General features: G+C 44.5%; 1 protein-coding gene across 1 annotated transcript; it reads left to right on the forward strand.

The window, feature by feature from the left end:
* Positions 1 to 1,460: 1,460 nt before the first annotated feature.
* TEX36 (testis expressed 36) lies at positions 1,461 to 6,534 on the forward strand. Its single transcript, XM_071564064.1, has 4 exons — positions 1,461 to 1,511; positions 2,450 to 2,581; positions 4,936 to 5,016; positions 6,271 to 6,534. The coding sequence occupies exons 1-4, from the start codon at positions 1,461 to 1,463 to the stop codon at positions 6,532 to 6,534; spliced, it is 528 nt and encodes a 175-aa protein (XP_071420165.1).
* Positions 6,535 to 20,601: the final 14,067 nt, after the last annotated feature.

The following is a 20,601-nucleotide window of genomic DNA, read 5'->3' on the forward strand; positions in this document are numbered from 1 at the left end:
AGAGCCCACCCGGTGTCCCCTCACAGAGCCCACCCTGTCACCCCTCACAGAGCCCACCCGGTGTCCCCTCACAGAGCCCACCCTGTCACCCCTCACCGAGCCCGCCCGGTGTCCCCTCACCGAGCCCACCCGGTGTCCCCTCACCGAGCCCTCCCTGTCACCCCTCACCGAGCCCACCCTGTCACCCCTCACCGAGCCCACCCGGTGTCCCCTCACCGAGCCCACCCGGTGTCCCCTCACCGAGCCCTCCCTGTCACCCCTCACCGAGCCCACCCTGTCACCCCTCACCGAGCCCACCCTGTCACCCCTCACCGAGCTCACCCGGTGTCCCCTCACCGAGCCCACCCAGTGTCCCCTCACCAAGCCCGCCCAGTGTCCCCTCACCAAGCCCTCCCGGTGTCCCCTCACCGAGCCCTCCCTGTCACCCCTCACCGAGCCCACCCTGTCACCCCTCACCGAGCCCACCCTGTCACCCCTCACCGAGCCCTCCCTGTCACCCCTCACAGAGCCCACCCTGTCACCCCTCACCGAGCCTACCCAGTGTCCCCACACTGAGCCCGCCTGGTGTCCCCTCACCGAGCCCGCCCTGTCACCCCTCACCGAGCCCGCCCTGTCACCCCTCACCGAGCCCACCCGGTGTCCCCTCACCGAGCCCACCCGGTGTCCCCTCACCGAGCCCACCCGGTGTCCCCTCACTGAGCCCACCCAGTGTCCCCTCACCGAGCCCTCCCTGTCACCCCTCACCGAGCCCACCCAGTGTCCCCTCACCGAGCCCACCCAGTGTCCCCTCACCAGCTTCTCTGGGCACCTGTGCCAGGGCGTGCCCACCCTCCCAGCCAGGAATTCCTTCCCAATATCCCACCTATCCCTGCCCTTTGGCAGTGGGAAGTCAGAAAGGATGTGAGTGTCATATTCTTTACAGTCTGTCAAGGCCAAGGTGGCAAAGTCTTGGTTTCTGCTCCAGTGGCTGAGTGTGCTGAGAGTTAAAAAGTTGGGATGGCTCAAATCACTAAAAAGCAGAAATACCCTTAGGGTGCTGTCAGCTCTTTCGTAAATATTGGTTGTGTGTACAGTTAAGATGTGTAAAAGAGTATGAAGTTACACCCCAAAAATTATGTTCCTTGGGATTTTCCTCAAAAACAACCCTCCTTTCTTCAAGCATTCCCATTCAGGTTGTAAAGTGATTGTGCAGAACTGATTCGTTTTTAAACAGAACTTCATTTCTCTTCCATTTTAAGACAACATTCAATCCTTTTGCCACCTTCTATTTGCCCCCTCCCTGCAGCAGGTGGGTAAGAACATTGTTGCTTTTGCCTGCCTGGATCTCCCTGGAACACCAGGGAGGGTCTGAGGTCACAGGGGGGGGGTTCCACCTGTGTCCCCCACAGTGAGCAGGACACGGAGCCGCAGTGACCCTGGAGCAGTGACCCTGGCAGGACATCCAGGGGGGAGGTGGCAGCATGTCCCAGGGCAGGGACACCCATCCCAGGGAGCGGCGCCCTGGGGACTGGGTGAGGACTGGGCAGGAGCCCCTGCATCCCCCACAGGGCTTCTTTGTCCCTGAATTCTCAAAGCCACACCATGTGACTGTCTTTTAGCCAGAAATAAGGTTTCCCATTCCTCATGTTTATGAGGAAAAAGTGCTTTAGGCATTCACAGGAGGTGTGCTGAAGCAAACTCTGGCTGGATTTTTTTTTCCAGTTTTTCAGCAATGCTGAAGGTCTGTTAGTAGATATTTAGCCCTAGATAGTTTCCTTTCTCTTCTGGAGAACTCCAGCCAAGGTTTCCCTCCATTCTCACCCTCAGAAGAACACTGTGACCCCTTTGGAAGTGCTGGGCTGGGACATCTTGGCACTCCAGGGCACTGTGACACACTCTGGCACAGGCTGTTCCTCAGCCCCTGAACCCATTGGATTGGGATTTGGTTGAGTATTCCCAACACTTTTGTGCTTTCAAACCTGTGGCCATACAGCAGCAGGAGCAGCATGGGGGGTAAATTGGTCATTATGTGTTTTTCCTGCGTGGTTACTGCTGTACAAATAGTTTTCAGAAACCTGCTGGACACCCTGAGATTAGTTCAGTTGGTTAAAACTTGGCTGTAATAATGCCAAGGTCACGGGTTCAATCCCCTGTGTGGGCCATTGACTTAAGAGTTGGACTCGATGATCCTTGTGGGTCCCTCCCAACTCAGAATAGTCTGGGATTCTGTGATTCTTCCCTTGAAAGTTAATATGCTTGTCTGGTTACTGCTCTGATTCGAAAGATCTTTATAGTAGGGGTTGTGTGAGGCTCCTGATTTTTCCAGGCGCCACTAGGTGCTGCTGCAATGCAAATAATAAAGTATAGATGAGAAAACACCACTTACATTTCCGATCAGATTTATTTGTGGCAGGGTTTTTTGTTGGCCTTTTTTTTTTCCTAATGGGTCACAATATTGGTTATTTTCTAGTTTGCTCACACTGGAGCGTGCCAGGATGAACTCGAGTCCACAACAAGCGCCGCGCTGAGACACGTGCTGGACTCGACGGCTGCTCAGGGCGTTAAGCACAGATTGCCTCTGGAATACAAAGCTCGGGACCCGGTGAGTTCCTGCAGCAATACAGGCCATTTCCAGAGCTCTTTTGCAAGTTGTCACTCGCCAAGTTGTGAGTAAGAACAGCACTCGTGTCCTCAGCAGAGCAGTCACAGCGGGCTGGCAGACTTTGTGCCTCAGGGGATGAAGTGATGGCTGGCTGGGCTGAGCGAGAAACATATTGCCCTGCTACTCTCTTGTGATTTGGGATACTCTAAGTCCTGCTGTAGTATTGCTGATTTCAAGCACCAGTCACTTTTCCCTTTTATTCTTGAGACACAGAATACATTACGATCAATCTCAGTCCAAAACCTGTGTGTAAAGCCCTGTAAGAACATTTAATTGAAATCTGAAAATCTGTTTTGTATTGAATGTCAGCAATTCTGTATTTTCAGGCACAGGATTATTCTTTTGATCATTTAAAAGGTAGAAACCTCCCATTCGAAACATTTTTAAGGCTTGCTTAGAAATGAGGACATTTGGGACACTTTTAGGATCAAACCAAATACAATACTGTAAAATCACAAGTATTTAAAATGTTGCAGTTTCATAAGCACGTTTTTATGTCCTTGTTCTATCACCACACTGAGCTTTGCTTTACCCACCCACTTTGTGCACAGAACATTTTCTATTTTCATTTTCTATAAGCATAGCAATTACATTGAGTTCATTTCACAGATTTTGCTATAATGAAGAGCACAAATGGGCTTGGAAGGAATATCTGAAAGGGAAGCTTGGGGCTAGTGAAGAATAGATTAGACTGTAAAATGAGTGTTCACTGTGTTGGAATTTCATTGGCCTTTCTGTCAAACATCTGGATTTGGCCACTGCCTGAAAAGGAGAACCAGGTTAGAGGGACAGTGTGACTGTTCACCTGCTGTTTTGTGTCTTCTCTCCACTAGCCCTTCACTGTTAAACAGAATTAGGGGAGTTCCTGTCTGCCATAAAGCCAGAATTAAAATGAGATCAGTGAGGAGAGCCCAAAGGGGCTGCAAAGGCTGAAATGTGATGCCACAGGGACAATCTGAGGAAGTTTGTTTAAGTGGCATTTAAAATGTTGGAAGCATGTTCAGCTGCATGGCTCTGATCTCTTTGTATGAGGGAACTCCCTGGCTGGGAAGTTAATTGATTTTCTCAGAAATATAGTACTGTTTAAGCCTATGTTACCTCTTATTTCTTTCTTCATGGTAGGCCTATAATTATTCTGCAATAGCTTTTTTTTAACCATAGTTAATATGGGGAATCCTTCCAAGAGATGACAGTATTTGCCATCCTGGTTTTCCATTTTCCTGCAGCACACAGGCACCAGTAATAAACACTGTTCCTGAAGTGTTGAGATTGACATGTAATTGCAGGAGGATATTTTAGTAAGCCTTACATTTCACTGACTTAGAAGGTGCTTTATTTTTAAACACATATATGGGAATGTTTCTGCTGAATTCACTTATCCACTGAACTACAGTCTGGTTGGATCTGTGTGAGACAAGTAAATATGTTGCACATACCTAAAAAAAATAGAAAATCTACCTAGTAGACCAAATATCCTGAGATGTGACCATGCAGGCAGAGTTTGTATGTGGTGACTTTTCTTCTGGATCAGGCCCCCACTTATATTTATTTCCCTTCAGAGCTGACTCAGATTCCCCTACCCTTGAAACACCTCTTTTAGATTGTGTTACACAAAAATTTGTTCTGTTTGGAGGGCAATATCATAGTTAGACAGTTGCAATGATATGTAACAAATATTTAATAATTTAAATATGTTCAGTTGTTTTTAAAATAGTTCTTTTGCAGTTCTCCTTTTTTTCTTCTGAAGAGACTGGATGACTGCCATGTTAAATAATGAGATTATAAATTAATTAAGCAATTAATACCTCCTCCACTTCCCCTGCAACAATGTCCATAACATCCAGTTCATAAATCACAGACTAATTCAGTTTTGAGGTCCCTTTTGTAGTTTATTTTAATTAGCTTTAGGCCCACTAAATCAAGCAAGGCAATCTTGACATATCCAGCATTTTGCTGCTTGCAGACAGAATGTAACATTTCTTAGCTGAAAACTCACACTTTTATATTAATTATGTATATACTCAGCAAATCATCTTGATGATTTTATAAAATAAAAAAATTTAAAAAAATAGAAGGTCCACATTACCCCTGTAAAATCATGTGCTATTGAATATTTAGCATGTGAAAAAAAAAAAAGAGGGAGAAAAGTCAAATCTGGGCTGTCTGTTGGTCTATTGGACTTCTGTGCTGGAACACAGGCATTTGTAATTTCAGAATATGAGAACTATGACTAGTAGTCTCCAAACAGGGTATATGAAGATTTATATTTTTTGCTATGATTTCTTTTCTTTCAGAAAGCAGGGAACAAGAATTTCCCATTTTCTTCTCATGACAACAAACACAGTATATGTAATGCAGCAGAGTATTTTGATCTTGTAAGTACCCAGCACTAATCAAGCAAGCTTATATGTATTGGTCTGCCAGAGACTAAACACCCCCTGCTAGAAAAGTAATAGATCCTAAAGCTTGTGAGAAGTTAAAAATATGAATAAGAAAGAAAAATACCCCTTTTATTGGTGTAGGGGTGGTACTGCTCTGGGAGTGTCACAGGTGAACAGGAGGACACACTGAGAGGGGTAGAATTCCAAGGGGACAAACCCCCATGACTGGGGTCTGTTTTGGTTTTGTACCCAGTTATATGCCCTGTTAGTCTGTTAAAGGTGATTGGACTTGCAATGGTTTTTTGTAGAGGTCTCAGCCACTCATAACTCACAGTCCCAAACGTTGGTTCAGTCTCGTCTTTATTGCAGTTTAACCAAAATCCATAGGATGCCCCAATATATCTCCAGAGTGTATTCCTTTCCAGTCCAGATCTCTTTGTAACACACCTGTTGGAATGTGTGCTGCAGAAACCACAGCTTTGATTAGGATTTAAATTGTTTTGGGGTTCTCTTATGTGCAACAGCTTCATGTCCTTCCACTTTCCTTAGATTGTTGATACCATTCCGGGCAGCAAATAAACAGTGCAGTTCACAGGATAATGAGTAGAGGAGGAGGCAGTGAATTGTGACACAGAAAATTTGTCTGACTTTGGGCTCTCTCAGACCTGGACTTTTTGGAATTCATTATTCACTGAGTAACCTCTATTTCTGTGCACTTTGTGCAGTGTCTCATACTTTTAGTGATACTGATCAACCATAATTCCAAATACATTTCCTTCAAGCTATGGAGTGTGGAAAATCAGGCTCTGTCTCTCTGTATTTGGACACACAAGGGATGGCTTTGAAGATTCAGATTTCATGGTCTCTCTCAGTTTCCTTATTGCAGCCTGAACCTAAAATTATTAACCTATTTCTTTGGGTTACTCTGAAGATTAATTCAGCTGAGTGTAGATAAATAGCCTCGAGTATATGGCATGCTACAGAAATGCAAAGTAAAAGTGGTTTATTAGCACTAAGAGGTGGAAGGTCAGCAGATTTCCCATTATATATGCAACCAGAAACATTCTTACAGGCAAGTCTGACAATATTATTTTTAACTTGCTAAAGATCAGCCCTGAGTTCTGGAAATCCCTGTGGTAACAGCTTCGTTCACTTCCCAGTAGGACAGTGACTGTTACAGGCTTCATCTGTGAAGCTGTGACTGCAAGTCATATGTTTGCATGAATTTTTCTTCCCATTTTTTCCCAGGGCATGGGCCTGAAGAAGTTGGATCCAGAGAGACAGCAAGGGAACTCCACCAACTTCTTTGAGTGGGCTCCTGAATCCATCCCTAGCAGCGAGGATGGCCTGACCATTTACCAGACATCCTTTGTGACAGAGGAAGACACCCAGAACAGCCAGAGCTCCTGTTTCAGGCGCTACCCAAAACACCACACCAAAAACTGGTGCCACAACAAACCTGTTCCTGAGAATGACAAAGACCTGCAGCCAGACAAGTCATCTGAAGCATAAAAACACTCCTGGAGCACTGACTTACCAAATCTGAACTGTCCATTACTCAAATCACTGGTGAAGGAATAAACATTTGTGCAAAGTACAGTTGAGAGTCCATTAAAATCAGCAACCTCACGTTGCTCTGAAGAATCACAGAATCATAGAATGGATTGGGTTGGAAAAGACCTCCAAGATCAGCAAGTCCAACCCTTGGTCCAACTCCAGTCCCTTTACCAGATCATGGCACTCAGTGCCACGGCCAAGCTCAGTTGAAAAACCTCCAGGGATGGGGAATCCACCCCCTCTCTGGGCAGCCCATTCCAATGCCTGAGCACTCTCTCTGCAAAAGATTTTTTTCTGATACACACATTACTACAAAAAAACGTAATGAAAAGGAGCATTATAAGGAAAAGCAAGATTGCACATATTTTTAGAAATACCTCTATCAGGAGAACAGAGGTGGGGATTGTGCTTGTGTTACTTGATACTGACTGACCCTCATCTTGCTACAAAAGCTCCTTCAGCTTCCAAACCCGTGGCATGGCTGTACCTCAGGCAGCTGACAGCACCTGTGTTGACACAGGATCATAAAGGAGCTGGATCCTCGAGGGTTTGCCTTCAACAGGGAGCCCAAACTCTGTGTGTTCAGGTAAGAGAGCACCTTTTCTGAGAGGTTTCATGGCAGGTGAGCAGCCACTGGAGAAAGGAGATAAAAAAGAAGCTGCAGGTTAAATTGCTGTGCAAAACAACTGTCCTGTCTGGTTATACCACAGCAGCTGTAGTGAGAAAAGAAAGGGTGCTGTGGGCAGTGTTTGCACACAGTGTGTGCTCTCACAAAACCACATTCCTGGCAGTAAGGGGGAAAAAGCTTGAGGTGAAAGAGTGCATGAAGGTTTGAGTTAGAGGTGACTGGATCTGAAAAGAACTGGGTTTATAGTTCCATGTCCATAAGGAGATGAATTCAGAACCAACCCTCCAAGCACTCTGCTCCCAGAATATTCACTGATGTTCCAGGCAACAGTCAGACCTCCAAATGATGTGTTTTCCTCTTCTGGATCATTTCTATTAATATCAATAAAATAATAAGCCAAGCTGCATGTCTTAAAATATCCTGCAAATAAAGCTTGTTGCTATGCAAAATAATGTTGACTAAAAAAAATTAAGCATAAGTTTATGGGCTAATTTCCTTGATTTACAAGATAAATGGGAAAATAAGCCCTCAACACTTAGAATTTCCTGCATTGTAAGAGCTGCCTTGAACATGAGTTAAGAAATGGCATTTCTGCCTTTCAGGGCATAGATATACTTTTGTTATCAGCATCCAATGCCTGGTGGCCTTTTTGAGTGCCATCAACATAGATGGGATTAGAGTATTTCCCCAAACATGATTTTATTAGCACATGCTGAAATAATAAACTTTTTTTTTAATGAGTTCCCCCTACTAATGTTCTTGGGGTGCTTCACAATACATCAAACTCTGAAACATTAATGAACAATGTGAAACCAGATAAAAAGCCAAGTGACATATTAAAAAAAAAATATTTTTTCTCAAAGTAAAGACAGCCTGCCTGACAGCTCTCGAGTCAGAATTTCCAGGGCTTCAGCCAACAATTCCATCTCCAAACTGATTCAGAAGTGGAGTGTGTGCCAATCACATGGTGAATGAAGTGCCCCATGCTGTTTGGCAAACCCCAGAGGGCAATCTTGAACCTCCTTCACAAGGAAGAAGCACATTCTTGCCCTGTTAGTAATGTTTGTCTGTGGTTTAGTGTTACAACTGGATGTGGAGAAATAAATTGCTGTAGTTTGTTATGCCTTAAAACACCAATAGAAACAGTCCAAATTTGTTTTTTCCCTCTTTTTTTTTTTGTTTTGCATTTTGATTAGAAGATGGATTTAAAGCAAACAAACAAAAAAGTAACTGTGGATTAATACATATTTTCAACTATATTGTAATAAAGATTCCAGAAGGGAAACTGAAGAGGTCATGAAACCTCTATAAACTGACATACACTGTGCTGAGTTGAACAAAACAGGTGATTCCCACACATCTCATGCTCTGGCAGTGTTTGTTGGGCAAATAACAGCAGACACAATGCACTGAGTTTGGAAATGAGTGATAAATTCCCCAGATAAATTCCAAAAGGCATAGCTTTGTGTGCTTTGGATAGAAACCATTGGCTTGTTTAATCTTGGGATGATAATGTCTCTGAGAAGAAGGTCCTGTTGAGTTGAAACGTTTCTGAACATGGATTTTTTTTTGCTTCGTGGGGGCTGGAAGAGAGGGGAGGAGGTTTGGCAACTCCCCTAAAGGTTTCCTGGAGAGGGCAGGAAAGTGGTCCTGGCTGGGAGTTAATTGGGATCAGATGGGTGTAGGTAGGTTCAGCAGAATGAGAGTATTGTGGCTTAACCCAGGCAAATAATGTGCTGGAGAGGGAGGGGTTGTGCTCTGGGTGCTGCTTGTAAAGATGGACAGTTTTATTCCCTTGTTTTAATTAAAAAACCCAACCTACTCTCTTTACAGAAACAACAGACTTCATCCTAGAATCCCTTCCAATGAATATCATTACCCTGTTTTTCCTCCTGAGCCTGCATCAATGTAGGGTCTGTCTGTACAGCACTTAGGAAATTTCTTTTGTGTTAATTTAAAAGTGTTTTCAGTGTTTTAGTTATACTCACAGAACTCAAACAAAATTCATTAAAAAATTGATGTGAAAAGTTAAACCAGGGGCCTGTACAGGTGGCTGCAAGTTCCATTGGTTTAATACTCATCAGCTGAACCCCACAAAATATCATGGTGAAGTTGTGCCAGGACAGGGTTGGGTTGGATATCAGGAAAAGGTCCTTCCCCCAGAGGGTGGTGGGCACTGCTCAGGCTCCCCAGGGCAGTGGGCACAGACCCAAGGCTGCCAGAGCTCCAGGAGGGTTTGGATGATGCTCTGGGCACAGGGTGGGATTGTTGGGGTGTCTGTGCAGGGCTGAGGGGTTGGACTCAGTGATCCTGATGGGTGACTTCCAAGCCAGGATGTTCTGTTATTCCAGAGTCAGTGCAGCTGAGCTGAAGGGCAGCAACGTTGTCACTCAAGTTTCCACCTCAGGCTGCTGGTGCAGCTGCACTGGGGCACAGTCCTATGCTTGTGTCTGCATGGTTATCTCTTGGTTATCTCATGGTTATCTCCACTTGCCTAAAGTGTGTTTTTTTCTTTCCTTTTGCTGCCCTGGATGCTGCTCACTAGATTTGAGGACATGATCTCCCTCCAGGCTGCTGCTCCTGGGACCGTGGGCTCCTGGTAAGCTCCATGCTCCTCTGGAGCTGTGACCTGGGAAATGCTGTGATCTGAAATGCTGTGACCTGGCAAATGCTGTGATTTGAAATGCTGTCCATGGCCATTTTGGCCCTGCTAGACAAACTGTTGATGTTGCCCAAAAGCACACTGGGTTTGGTACAACAGGAGGCAAGGTGTCCATTTTGTCTCTTGTTTACTTGGTGTCTTAAGAAGCTTAAAGAGATCCTTGAAGCTGGAGCTGCCTGGGCTGTGGGGATCACTGGGAAGGGGGAGTGCTGCTGCTTGTGGAGCTGGTAGCTCAGGGGAGATGCAGCAGTTTGACTCCCAAGTCATCTGCTGCTACTCCAGTCACTGTGTCCATATGGAATCATTCCATGTGGCTGAAATGTTGTTCCTTGGCATGTCCCCTTGGGGTCAGTCAGAGTGAAGGAACGTGGTACAGAAGAGCCCTTTTCTTTCCCCTGGGCTACACAGTGACACAGTGGCACTTCTGTTGGAGCTCTGTCTAAACCCACAGTTGGATCTCAGTTATTTACAGTGATACAGTTCATGTGTGGATAAGATTAAGCTTCTATAAATGTTCTCATACTGCTTTAGCCTCTCCCTGGGTGAATAAAACATTGGTGTAACTGTGAAGGTGCTGATGTTGAAGCACAAGTGCAGGGCTGTATCTAATGGAAATGCCCTCTGTTGATATACTGGCCATGTTGGTTGGCAAGAAATGAAATTGCTGAAATTAAGTAGAAATTTTGGATTAGGCATCTCTGTCTTTGAAGCACAGTCTGCAAACTTTTTATTGTATTATTTTTATTCCTTAATATTCACCTGCTGCTCCTACATTATCCAGTGAAGAGTAGATGGCAAGAACAGAGGCCCATCCCACTCTGGAATGGGAAAGGACTATAGAGAGCTGCCTCATCCCAAATTTCTTGGTTTGCACCTGCCTCCCCAACAAAAACAATGATAAGCTGTTAAAACAATCTCTGGAATATCTAATTAAAGGGAAGTCTGTTCAAGAGGGAAGTAACCAGAACTGACCTTAATTTGGATGTTTAGCAATAGTGGGTGTGAGTGAACCAGTAAAACACACAATTTATGATTTGGGCAGGCAGCTGCTTTTATGAAAAGCTTGTTATCAACTTGCTCTCTTGTCTGGTCAAGTTTGTTACACTTTGGTGTATTCACCTGGAAGTGCAATATTTCGAATTATCATTTCCTAAATGTGGTGTGCAGTGACAAGTGTAGTTTGGCACAGGTAAGTTTGAGTCAAACAGAAGGCAAGAAGTGCTGCTCAGAGAGGACCTCAGCAAGGACTGGGATTCAGGAGTGCTGCTCCCAGGTGAGTGCCCAGCCCACTGAACCAGGGCAAACCCTGTGCTTTCTCCCAGTGTTTAACCCCTGCATACAGAGTGCAGCAGCTCTGGCACACAGGGCAGGGAGTGGGGACTGCTCCAATTGCCTGAACCAGGGCAGAAAATCAGAAGAGTCTTGGCAATATCTTTTGGGTTTTAAATCCTTGCTGTGGGATACCTGGAAGCAGTGATGTGATGATCATAAAGCACTACCTGATAGCCATGAGTTACTCCTTACAGCAGCCCTGTGAAGTGTTTAATTGGTAGTACTCATTTGGCAGGTGATTTAATGGTGGTTTGCTACACTGGGGATGGCTCCCTTGGCAGCCAAGCCATGACTAAGGTGAAGGAGTCCTGACTCCTGGACTTCTGCAGCCTCCAGCACTCCTCTCCTTGTGTGTGGATTTGCCACAGAGCATTTAGAGCTTCTTTAGAGACTCAGTTGCCTGCTGGTGTAATTATTTTACGGAATTAATTGCTGTGTATATATTTTTAGGATACTTTTCAATATTCTACAGGGAGACAAATTTTGTAATTCAAACCATGCTATTTCCCAAATTGAAATAAATCTAAAATGAGGATCTGCTCTCCCTGTCCCACCTCCCCACCCTCAAAATTCAGATTATGTTTGCACTGGCCAGTATATTCCAATACCTACAAATGGCAGTGCCAACGATGCAAACAAACACAAGGATCAAGTCCTTGCTCAGAGGTAAAGGCTCTATAATTCTAACCAGACTCTTGTGCCTCAAATGACATTTTAGGCAAGCAGTAATGACCTTAAATGACAGAGCTCCTCATCTTATTGCTTAATTAATCAATGGCCCAGTGGCACATTGGCAGTGCTCTTCATCAAGCTGTGCCTCCCCTCACGTGGTAATCAGACGAGTATGGCTCTGTCTACTTATGGGAAAGTTGAGATCCAATAAATAAAGTTTAATTTCCTGATTCCCCTGGGATACAGCCATTCTTTTTAACAATGCTTCTTCAGTTGAGTTGAAATTAAAAACCAGCATGATCAACATATTGCATAATATTTCACAGACAGAGTTAAGCACCAGGTTTAGACTTAAAAAAAAAAAAAAGAAAAGAGGACTGGAGGGGGAAGGTTGTTGATACAGGAGCACAATATTCTTAAAAAAAAAAGAAAAGAGGACTTGAGGGGGAAGGTTGTTGATACAGGAGCACAATATTTTCCTTCAAAAATGCCTAATCCTGTTTTTGTTACTGGTGTTAAACTCCCCACTGTCAGTTTTTAAGCATTGCTGGGAAGCTTTTCAGTGCGTGTGGGCTGTTAATTTTCATTCTAAATTAAGCATGCTATCACTTGGACCAGAATTAACATCTAGTCCTCAAAATATTTTGTGCCATGCAATGCAGTTTGGTACCATAGGAGGGCAGATGTGTTGAACAGCCTGGTTTGAGATGTGATTTATAGTGGGGTAAGAACTACAATTGTGAGTTGAATTTATGCTGGTATCAGTGAGCTCTCAAATCCTGTCAGAGAAACACAACAACTTGATCCAGACACAGCTGGAAATATCCAAGTCTCATGGGCTTTGATGCTTCCAAAGATCAGAGGGGTTTTTTTAAATCCACAGGTATTTAATTTTGTCTTTGAGATCCTATAATCTGACTACAGCTACTTATTAAATCAGTGGCAGTATCCAGCAAATTAACAAATGTAGTTCTTTGGCTTACTTGGATTTAAATCAACTTTTTATTTCTCTAGCATCAAGTTTTCAGTATGTGCTAATTTATGCTGCAGTTTTCTTTATGCTTCAAGCCAAACTGAGGCTTAACTATAAAAGAGCTTTAGCCTCTGGGTTAAATAATTCCTTTTGAAATTTGAAATTTCAGGCCATATTTGCCTTTTCAAGTGGGTGGAAAAGTGAACAAACTGGTTTTGTTGGAGGGGGAAACGTGTGTGTGCTTCCATGGCTGAGGTGATCCCGTCTTGGAGGGGAATTGGGAGGGACCCCACGGCCCTGAGCTCCCCACAGACAGTGGTTGGATTGGGAAAACAGTTGTCACCTCCCCACTGTGTCCGTGTGGCTCTGCTGTCCTGGCCCCCCAGTGCCACCAAAAGGGACATCCCTGCAGGGTTGGGAAGTGCTACTCTCCTGGGATGGGCTTTCAGGGGGCACCACAATTCCTGCTGAAAGGGGAGAAAAATTCCCAGCAGCTTGAGCTGAAAGAGCAAGAGGAGCATTTCATCTATTTCATGTACCAAAGTCCCTGAAGTAGGGGAGGCTTATTAAGCAGTGAAAGCATTAAGAGGCCCAATTTCCAAGACAAATCCAGGCCTCCAGCTGCAGGAATGACTGTGGGCAGCCTGACCCTCTCTTCCTCTTCCCTCTGAGCCCTCCTCTTCCCTCTGAGCCTGACCAAGTGTCTCTCCAAATACACAGGAGCACCTGGAGAAGGGATTCAGCTGGACTTCCTGCAGCATGGAGCAGCTCTAAACTGCTGTGGGAGCAAATATTCTGAGGTCATGGGAGGATGATGGGAAAAGTGGTGTCCCCTTGGTGTCCCCTTGGTGTCCCCTTGGTGTCCCCTTGGTGTCCCCTTGGTGTCCTGTTGTCCCCAGCCCCAACAGCCACAGAGAAGGCAAACGCTGCTGTCCTTTAAGAAGAAGTTGTGGCAGGGTCTGTTTGCAGATGTGTCAGCCCTTGCTTGCAGAATTGGTGGCCTCTTTTCCATATCCTTACACAACACAGCTTTGTACAGCCCCCAAAAAGGGATTCAGAGTTATAACTTAAGGAGGAGGATGTTCCTCAGCTCCTCTTTCACTTATTCTCAGGTTGCTCTCATGTTTCAACTCTAAATTCTGATCTTGCTGCCAAAGTGTATCAGAGGCCAATATGGCAGCTGTCATCCAGCAAAGATCCTGCTGAGATCTGGGAGATAATTCGTGTGTCAGAGCACAGGCCATCTCATAATTTTATTTCTCTTGATGTAGAGGTGTCTGGTTGGATAAATTCAGAATCCCTTCAGCTCAGTGTATGGTCTAAATGGTGGTAACTAAGACAGGAAGAGAATCTGTCACAACTCTTGATGTCCTTAGGACATGACACATTGGAAGTCTGTCCTCACATTTTCCTTGCACTGTGATAATGAGTATCTAGAGCTGCTCTGGCTGATGAAACCTCTCTCCCACTTTCCAGAGTGGAACAACTGGAAGCAAACATGCCAAAATTGCTGTTACAGACATGCAAAAACTTTTTTGGCCAGCTCTGGTTTGCAATTCCTTCCTTCCTTCTCTCCATTCCCCTTGAACTCCCCCAGCAGAATTTTTGCAATCCTTTTCTAGAAATGCTGTGTTCACCCTGACACAAAACAGGATCCTCAGCAGTGATAATAAATTAGGTGCAGTGGGAATTGAGGCTTATTCTTTTGTCCAAGGTGATATAATGGAAGTCATTCATAATGAAGAAAAAAGTAATTGTTATGCAGCACTTTTGTATTAAACATGCCTCCCCAAATTATCCAGAGCATAAAAGAAATGTTTGGAGAGCTTTGTTACAACCAGGCTTGAGCACAATGCATGTGAATGTCCCCTTATTTGCATAAATAGGATTTCTTGAAATACAAACCCTTCGTATTGTGGTGAGCTCCCTCAAGCCTTGCTACCTTACAAGATGGATCATAGTTTTATCATTAATCAAAACAAAGCCAAATCAATAAACATGCATAATCAGGAGTCTCTGATTCCACTATGCAAATACACCACATATTGTTGCAATGTTTCTGAATCTAAAATAGTTTTACTCTTTTTTTTTTCATCTCAGAAGTCCCTGAGCCTTTAATTTTAATATTTTATGCATTGCAATGCAAACAGTATATGTGTATCAGAGATAACAAGTTAAAAGATAAATGTTGGATGAATCTCTTAATAGTTTTTGTTTGCTCTGCTGACTTTAAAGGCAGTTTATGCTTCCGAAAAGCTGGTAATTACTTGACCTTTAGAGTCCCAGTCCTGCCAGAGCAGTTGCTGTGCCATGCACTGCCCAGCTGGTGCCAGAGCAGGGGCAGTGGGGCCCGGGCCCTGTGCCAGGGCCGTTTGTTAATTAGTGGGAATCATTTGTTCCTTATGTTTGGGGGGATGGAAGGGTTACACTGCAGGGGACAGGAAGGACGTGCAGTTTGGGTCCTTGGTGTGTGGCTGAGGTGGGATCAGCACCTGCAGCCCCCACACTGCCCAGAGCTCAGCTGCTCTCAAACCCCACACACCATGCAAATAACTCCTGATATGGATTTGGTGCTGCTTTTTGTGGTTATAAACCCTTATCAAACATACCTGCAGGATGATACAAGACATGTTATCATCTCAAAATGCATCCAAAGATAAACATCCCACCCAGGTTCTCAGTAATTTCACAGGTTTCAGGAACACTGCACCACTACAGTTAAGAACCTGTGTCAGTGCATGGCTGAAATTAGTGCTGCAAATTCCTTTAATCTGAATGACAGATTTCTAACAAGTGAGCTGTGATGGGGTGAATCTGCAGCAGCCACACTTACCTCATTCTGAAGATGAGCATATCCACTGCAGGTGCAAAACAGACCCAGGAAAGGGGCACATCAACAACCAAAGGAGTAAAATAAAACAAAATTCTATGAGGGCCACAGTTAAAGGAAAAGAAGGATGAAAAAGATCAGTGGTAGAAAAGCCAGGCTGCAATTAAGTTGAAAAAGCTTCTTGTTTGGTAGTCAAATAATAAGCTGTGTCGGAGCTCTGGAATTGGCTATTGCTGCATAATTGCATCTCTTGTGTATCTGTGGGGCTCTGCAAACCACAGGCACGATCCTCTCGTGAGAGTCATCCCCTCCGAGCTGATTCATCAGCTGTGAGAAGTTTAAAGGTGTGATGTTTATTTTATATCATCATAAACTAAATGTGGCAGCGATCAGAGATTAGGAAGCCCAGTGTCAAACCGAGAGAGTCCTTTAGGCTGATTCATTTGCCATGGGCAGGTTTCACAGTGGGTAAGTCTGTTGGCCAAGTAATGCCGATTTCCTTTTGCCCAGTGCTTCTTTCCACAACCATGGAGTGCCCAAATGATTAAATAAATGTCCTGTAGGTAGGAATAGGTTCTCACCTGAAGAGAAATGGTGGGTCCTGTGTGTAACTGCAATACTTAGTTAGGGAAGCAGCCCCAGCAAAGTCAACAGTGCCCCGTGTGTGTTTATAGCAGAGATAAATACATAAGGTGAGGGGTGCAGTGACCTCCCCAAACTCAGTTACTTCTTGGCTTTCATTTGCTACAGAGGTGGTTTATGGGAAGCTTCATATTTTTGTCATTTTTAATTGATTCTTCAGTGAAACTTTTCTTTTAAAAATAAGATAGAGTTTTGATTTTCATGGCAAGTGCCTGTACCACAGTGTTTGCAAAGGGAAGAGTAAAGGCTGCTGTGATGGGTTGATGGGTAAGAGGAGCTGATTTTCCTCACCGTTCAGTTTTCCAAACAGCAAAAGGAGAACTGTTTGTCTTTGTTCCAACCTGTGCTCACACAGTCTGAGGCAGCTTCAGCCCTCACCCTCCTTTCCAGATTTTGGCCTTGCTGCTGGGCTGTCTCAGCCTTGCAGTGGCTGGGGCTGCCTTGACCTGTTGCTGCACTGCATCCATGAGGTGTAATGTTGAGTCTTCTGCCTATGCTGCTTGTTTATTTTAGCTGTAACTTGTCATTCTGGCAGGCCTAAGGTTAACAATTGCTATGGCCTGGTGTATCAACACAAGTTCTGCATTAAATCATTTTGTACTCAGTTATTTTTAAAGAGGAGAAAGAGAAAAATCCATCAGCCAAACCAGGAGAAAAAAACTCCAAAGTCTGTCTGGTTTTGGCAAGGGTGGTAGAGGAAAATACAACTGAGGCCATTTCCTTATTGCTTGTGGAAGGTACTCAAATAAATAAGAAACTAGACAGAATGAGGATAGTGATGTGAGGGATTAATATTTTTAAAGCTCTTGGGTTTCTTTGGCTCAAAGTTCCTGCAGAAGGGTGGAGTGTTGCCATCAACCACCAGCACCCAGAGGTGTCTCATGGCTGCATTTATAAAGGAGGGGGCAAAACTTTACCTGGTGATCCTGCAGGAACATTGCTGGGAGTGAGGAAAGCAGGATCTCCTCCTCCACATCTGAGGGCTGTGAGGTGTGACATCAGTGTGTGCTGCAAATCACAGGCAGGATACCCCTTGGGTTATTCATCTCTGATTCCATCCACTACCACTTACATTTGGAGTCTTATAACATTTTGAAAATATTTTTCACTTGAGACTTCTGAAGTGCATTGAAGAAAACAAATGGACCTCTTTCCACCCACGAGGTATAATTGCTTGTCAGAGATAGAACTGGAACTAAAGAAACCCCTTGGTCTACTTACCCTGCTCTAAACATTTTCATGACCTTTTTTGGAGAAGCCTTGCAAAAGGACTATCAAACTGAGGACTTTTTTCCCATGTCCTCCTCTGTTTTGTTGCACAGTGTGGTCTGTTTTAAATAAGCTCTGCAGTGCAGTCATTTAAGGAAATGAAGATATTTCATAGCACACTCAACATTTGCATTTGAATATAGGCCACCCTGCTGTTTGATTAAACTGGAGTTTAAGAAAACTCTAAGAATCGAGTTCATGTGCAGTGCAGTGCTTCACACTCGGATTGCAAAGGTTGTTGAAGGAAAAAAAATGATAATATCCTTGGAAGTACATGACTAATGAGAATATATATAGCACTTCTGAGACAGCTCAAATATATAATTATTGTGAGGATTTCACAGACACATAAATATAATGATCTTCAGCTAAGTAAATTGCTACCTACCAGTGAAATAAATATGGTCCCTTCAGAATTTGAAATAATTCAGTACTGTAGGTGGTGGGAAATGATTCACCTTAGCTGTTATCTCTGGAACAGTAATATAGAAATATATCTGCCAGTACTGTTACATTTACATTGTTCTTCATATCCTGTGGAGTTTGTCAGAAGATCTGTGGTCCCGCTGGTTTCCACCCCCTTATTTTGATAAGGCTCCTCACAGCACGGCTCAGCCATGGGCTGGAGCAGCTCATACTGTTTACCACAGTAGGCATCCCAGCCATAATATTTTTCCAAGAAACACTGATGTGTTTAAAGGTCAGGTTGATACTGATTTGACTGCTAAACACGAATTCATTTTTCTAGAAGTGGAAGGGTGTACATGCCTTGGGATAAAGGTTAAACTGTTGTTTATGCACTCGATAGGTGGAAAACACAAGGCTTTAATGCACAAATCATAATAGCCTATTCTGGTCAGTCAGGGAGATATGGTGCTTTACATGGAAATGGAAGCTCTGAATCCACAGGCTTTCCTGGCTATTGCTGTGCGGAAAAAACTCACTGAACATTTCAGTGCTTGCCTGGAATTGCAACCAATGTCACTTCCTTCTGGGCACAGCAGGCCAGAGCTCATCTGGGACTTTCAGCAGCACTGAAAAAAATTGATTTTTGCTACGCCTGATGAGGTGCCAGGGACTGGCTTCTCCTTCTGTGGCAAGGGCAGGGAAAGGAAGGAGGGAGGGAGAGATGGACTGCCCTACACATTTGGATTTGCTGTTCTTCCCATCTTTGGTGGAGTAGGAGTGACGTGATTGTGTCTGATTTGGCCAAAAGGCAGCTCTTCCCCTGCCCTTGTAGCTGCCCCTCTCCTTCAGGTGCCTCTTTGCGTGGCAGTGAAACCACAGCTGGGAGGGCTGCCTTAACTCAGGCATGTCTGGCAGGCACCTGGTGCCAACATCTGCGTTTACAGGAAGATGTGGCACGTTCTGGGAGCTTGGCTGGGCTCCCCAGGAGAGCAAAGCTCAGCCAGGACAGGCTCAGCTCCTGATTCTTAGAGGTGACACCAGATGAAGTGTGAGTGCTCAGTGCTGAGCTGTGCTGTGCCTGCAGTGCCCTCTGTGATGTTGGCCAGGCCAGGGCAGGAGGGTGGCACGGCCCATAGGAGGAGCTTGGAGACCCGGGGCATCTCAGCATTCTTACCTGGCTTCTGTTTGCCAAATACTTGTTCTTATTTAAGCACCATTCCTTCCAGCCTCTAAAAAATATGCAGCTCCCAAGAGAGATTTAACCAAACCCTGAGTGACTTTTGCTTCCATCAAAGGAGGTTCTTTGCCAACACTCTCCTTGCTTCTTGCACTGTGTCCATGTCAGTCACCCCTTCCTTTCCCATTCCTCTCCTTCCAGCCTCTCGAGGCCTGAGTCACCTCATTTCCCAATCCTGGATATACTTTTCCTTCCAGCTTTCTTCGTCTTTTCTGTGATGAGAAAAGCTCTAAGGTCAGAGAAGTGGCTGGAGCCATGTGGGCTCATATTACATATTTCCTTAACCACACCTTTTGATATTTTGGGGAAGAGCTTTTGGGGCCCCCAAAGCCCATCCAGGATTGTTCCTATTGAATTATCTTATAAATCACAGAATCCCAGACTATTCTGAGTTGGGAGGGACCCACAAGGACCATCGAGTCCAACTCTCAAGTCAATGGCCCACACAGGGGATTGAGCCATGAGCTTGATGTTATTACAGCCAAGTTTTAACCAACTGATCTGATCTCAATGTTATCTGGATTTGCTGCTGTGTTTTATTTCTACAGATTTTGTCCCTGCAAACACTCCAGCCCAGGCATGGCAGCTCAGGTCACTCCTTTGATGTGGTTTTCTGTGGGATGTTGTGACACCTTGGCCATCTTGGCATTCGCTTTGAGAACAGATGGAGGGAACAGTCCAGAATTCGCCTGTTGGCCTGAAAGCAGAGACTGGTGTTGCCATGAGCGGCTGGCTGACATCAAGAGCACAGGATGTGTGTTTGATTAGCTCTGCTCTCACAAGAAAGACCCACTGTATTGTTTTGAAGAATGTGTTCAGTTGTTTTAGCAAACTTTGAAATCCCCCATGGCTACAGAAATAGAACATTGGAGTGAAGTGGCTGCGATGTCGGGGATAAAAAGCCTCACAAAATGTTTTGTCTACAGATCACCCTTAATCCTGAAGCTGTATCAGTTCAGAAAAACTTCTGGATGTCTTTATTTTTTTGCATCTTCTGAAGACAGATAAATCTGGAAACCCTGCAGGAGGGTTTCTGACTTAGCAAACAGTGCTTGACTGCGTTTTGGGTTGGTATTTCAGCTCAGCACTACAAATACTCATGTCAAAGATCTTGGCTGGAATCCTGGAATTACTTCAGATGCAATGGTGTGATAATAAGAAAAAAATCCTCCCTGGGCTTTCATGCCTGCCTCTTATTTCTGCCAGGTTGCTCTCACTGAAGAGCAGAAGTTGTAAAGATAATGTTGTATTCCTGGGGTTTTTACAGTGAGATGATTCCTGTGGATGTTGTGTAAAGAAGCTTCTTCACTGTTTTTCACAAGAAAAACATGGCACAGAATAAAAAAGGTCCACTTGGGGACAAACAGCA

This window comes from Pithys albifrons, chromosome 9, assembly GCF_047495875.1.
Source record: "Pithys albifrons albifrons isolate INPA30051 chromosome 9, PitAlb_v1, whole genome shotgun sequence".
In the NCBI taxonomy this organism is placed as follows: domain Eukaryota; kingdom Metazoa; phylum Chordata; class Aves; order Passeriformes; family Thamnophilidae; genus Pithys; species Pithys albifrons.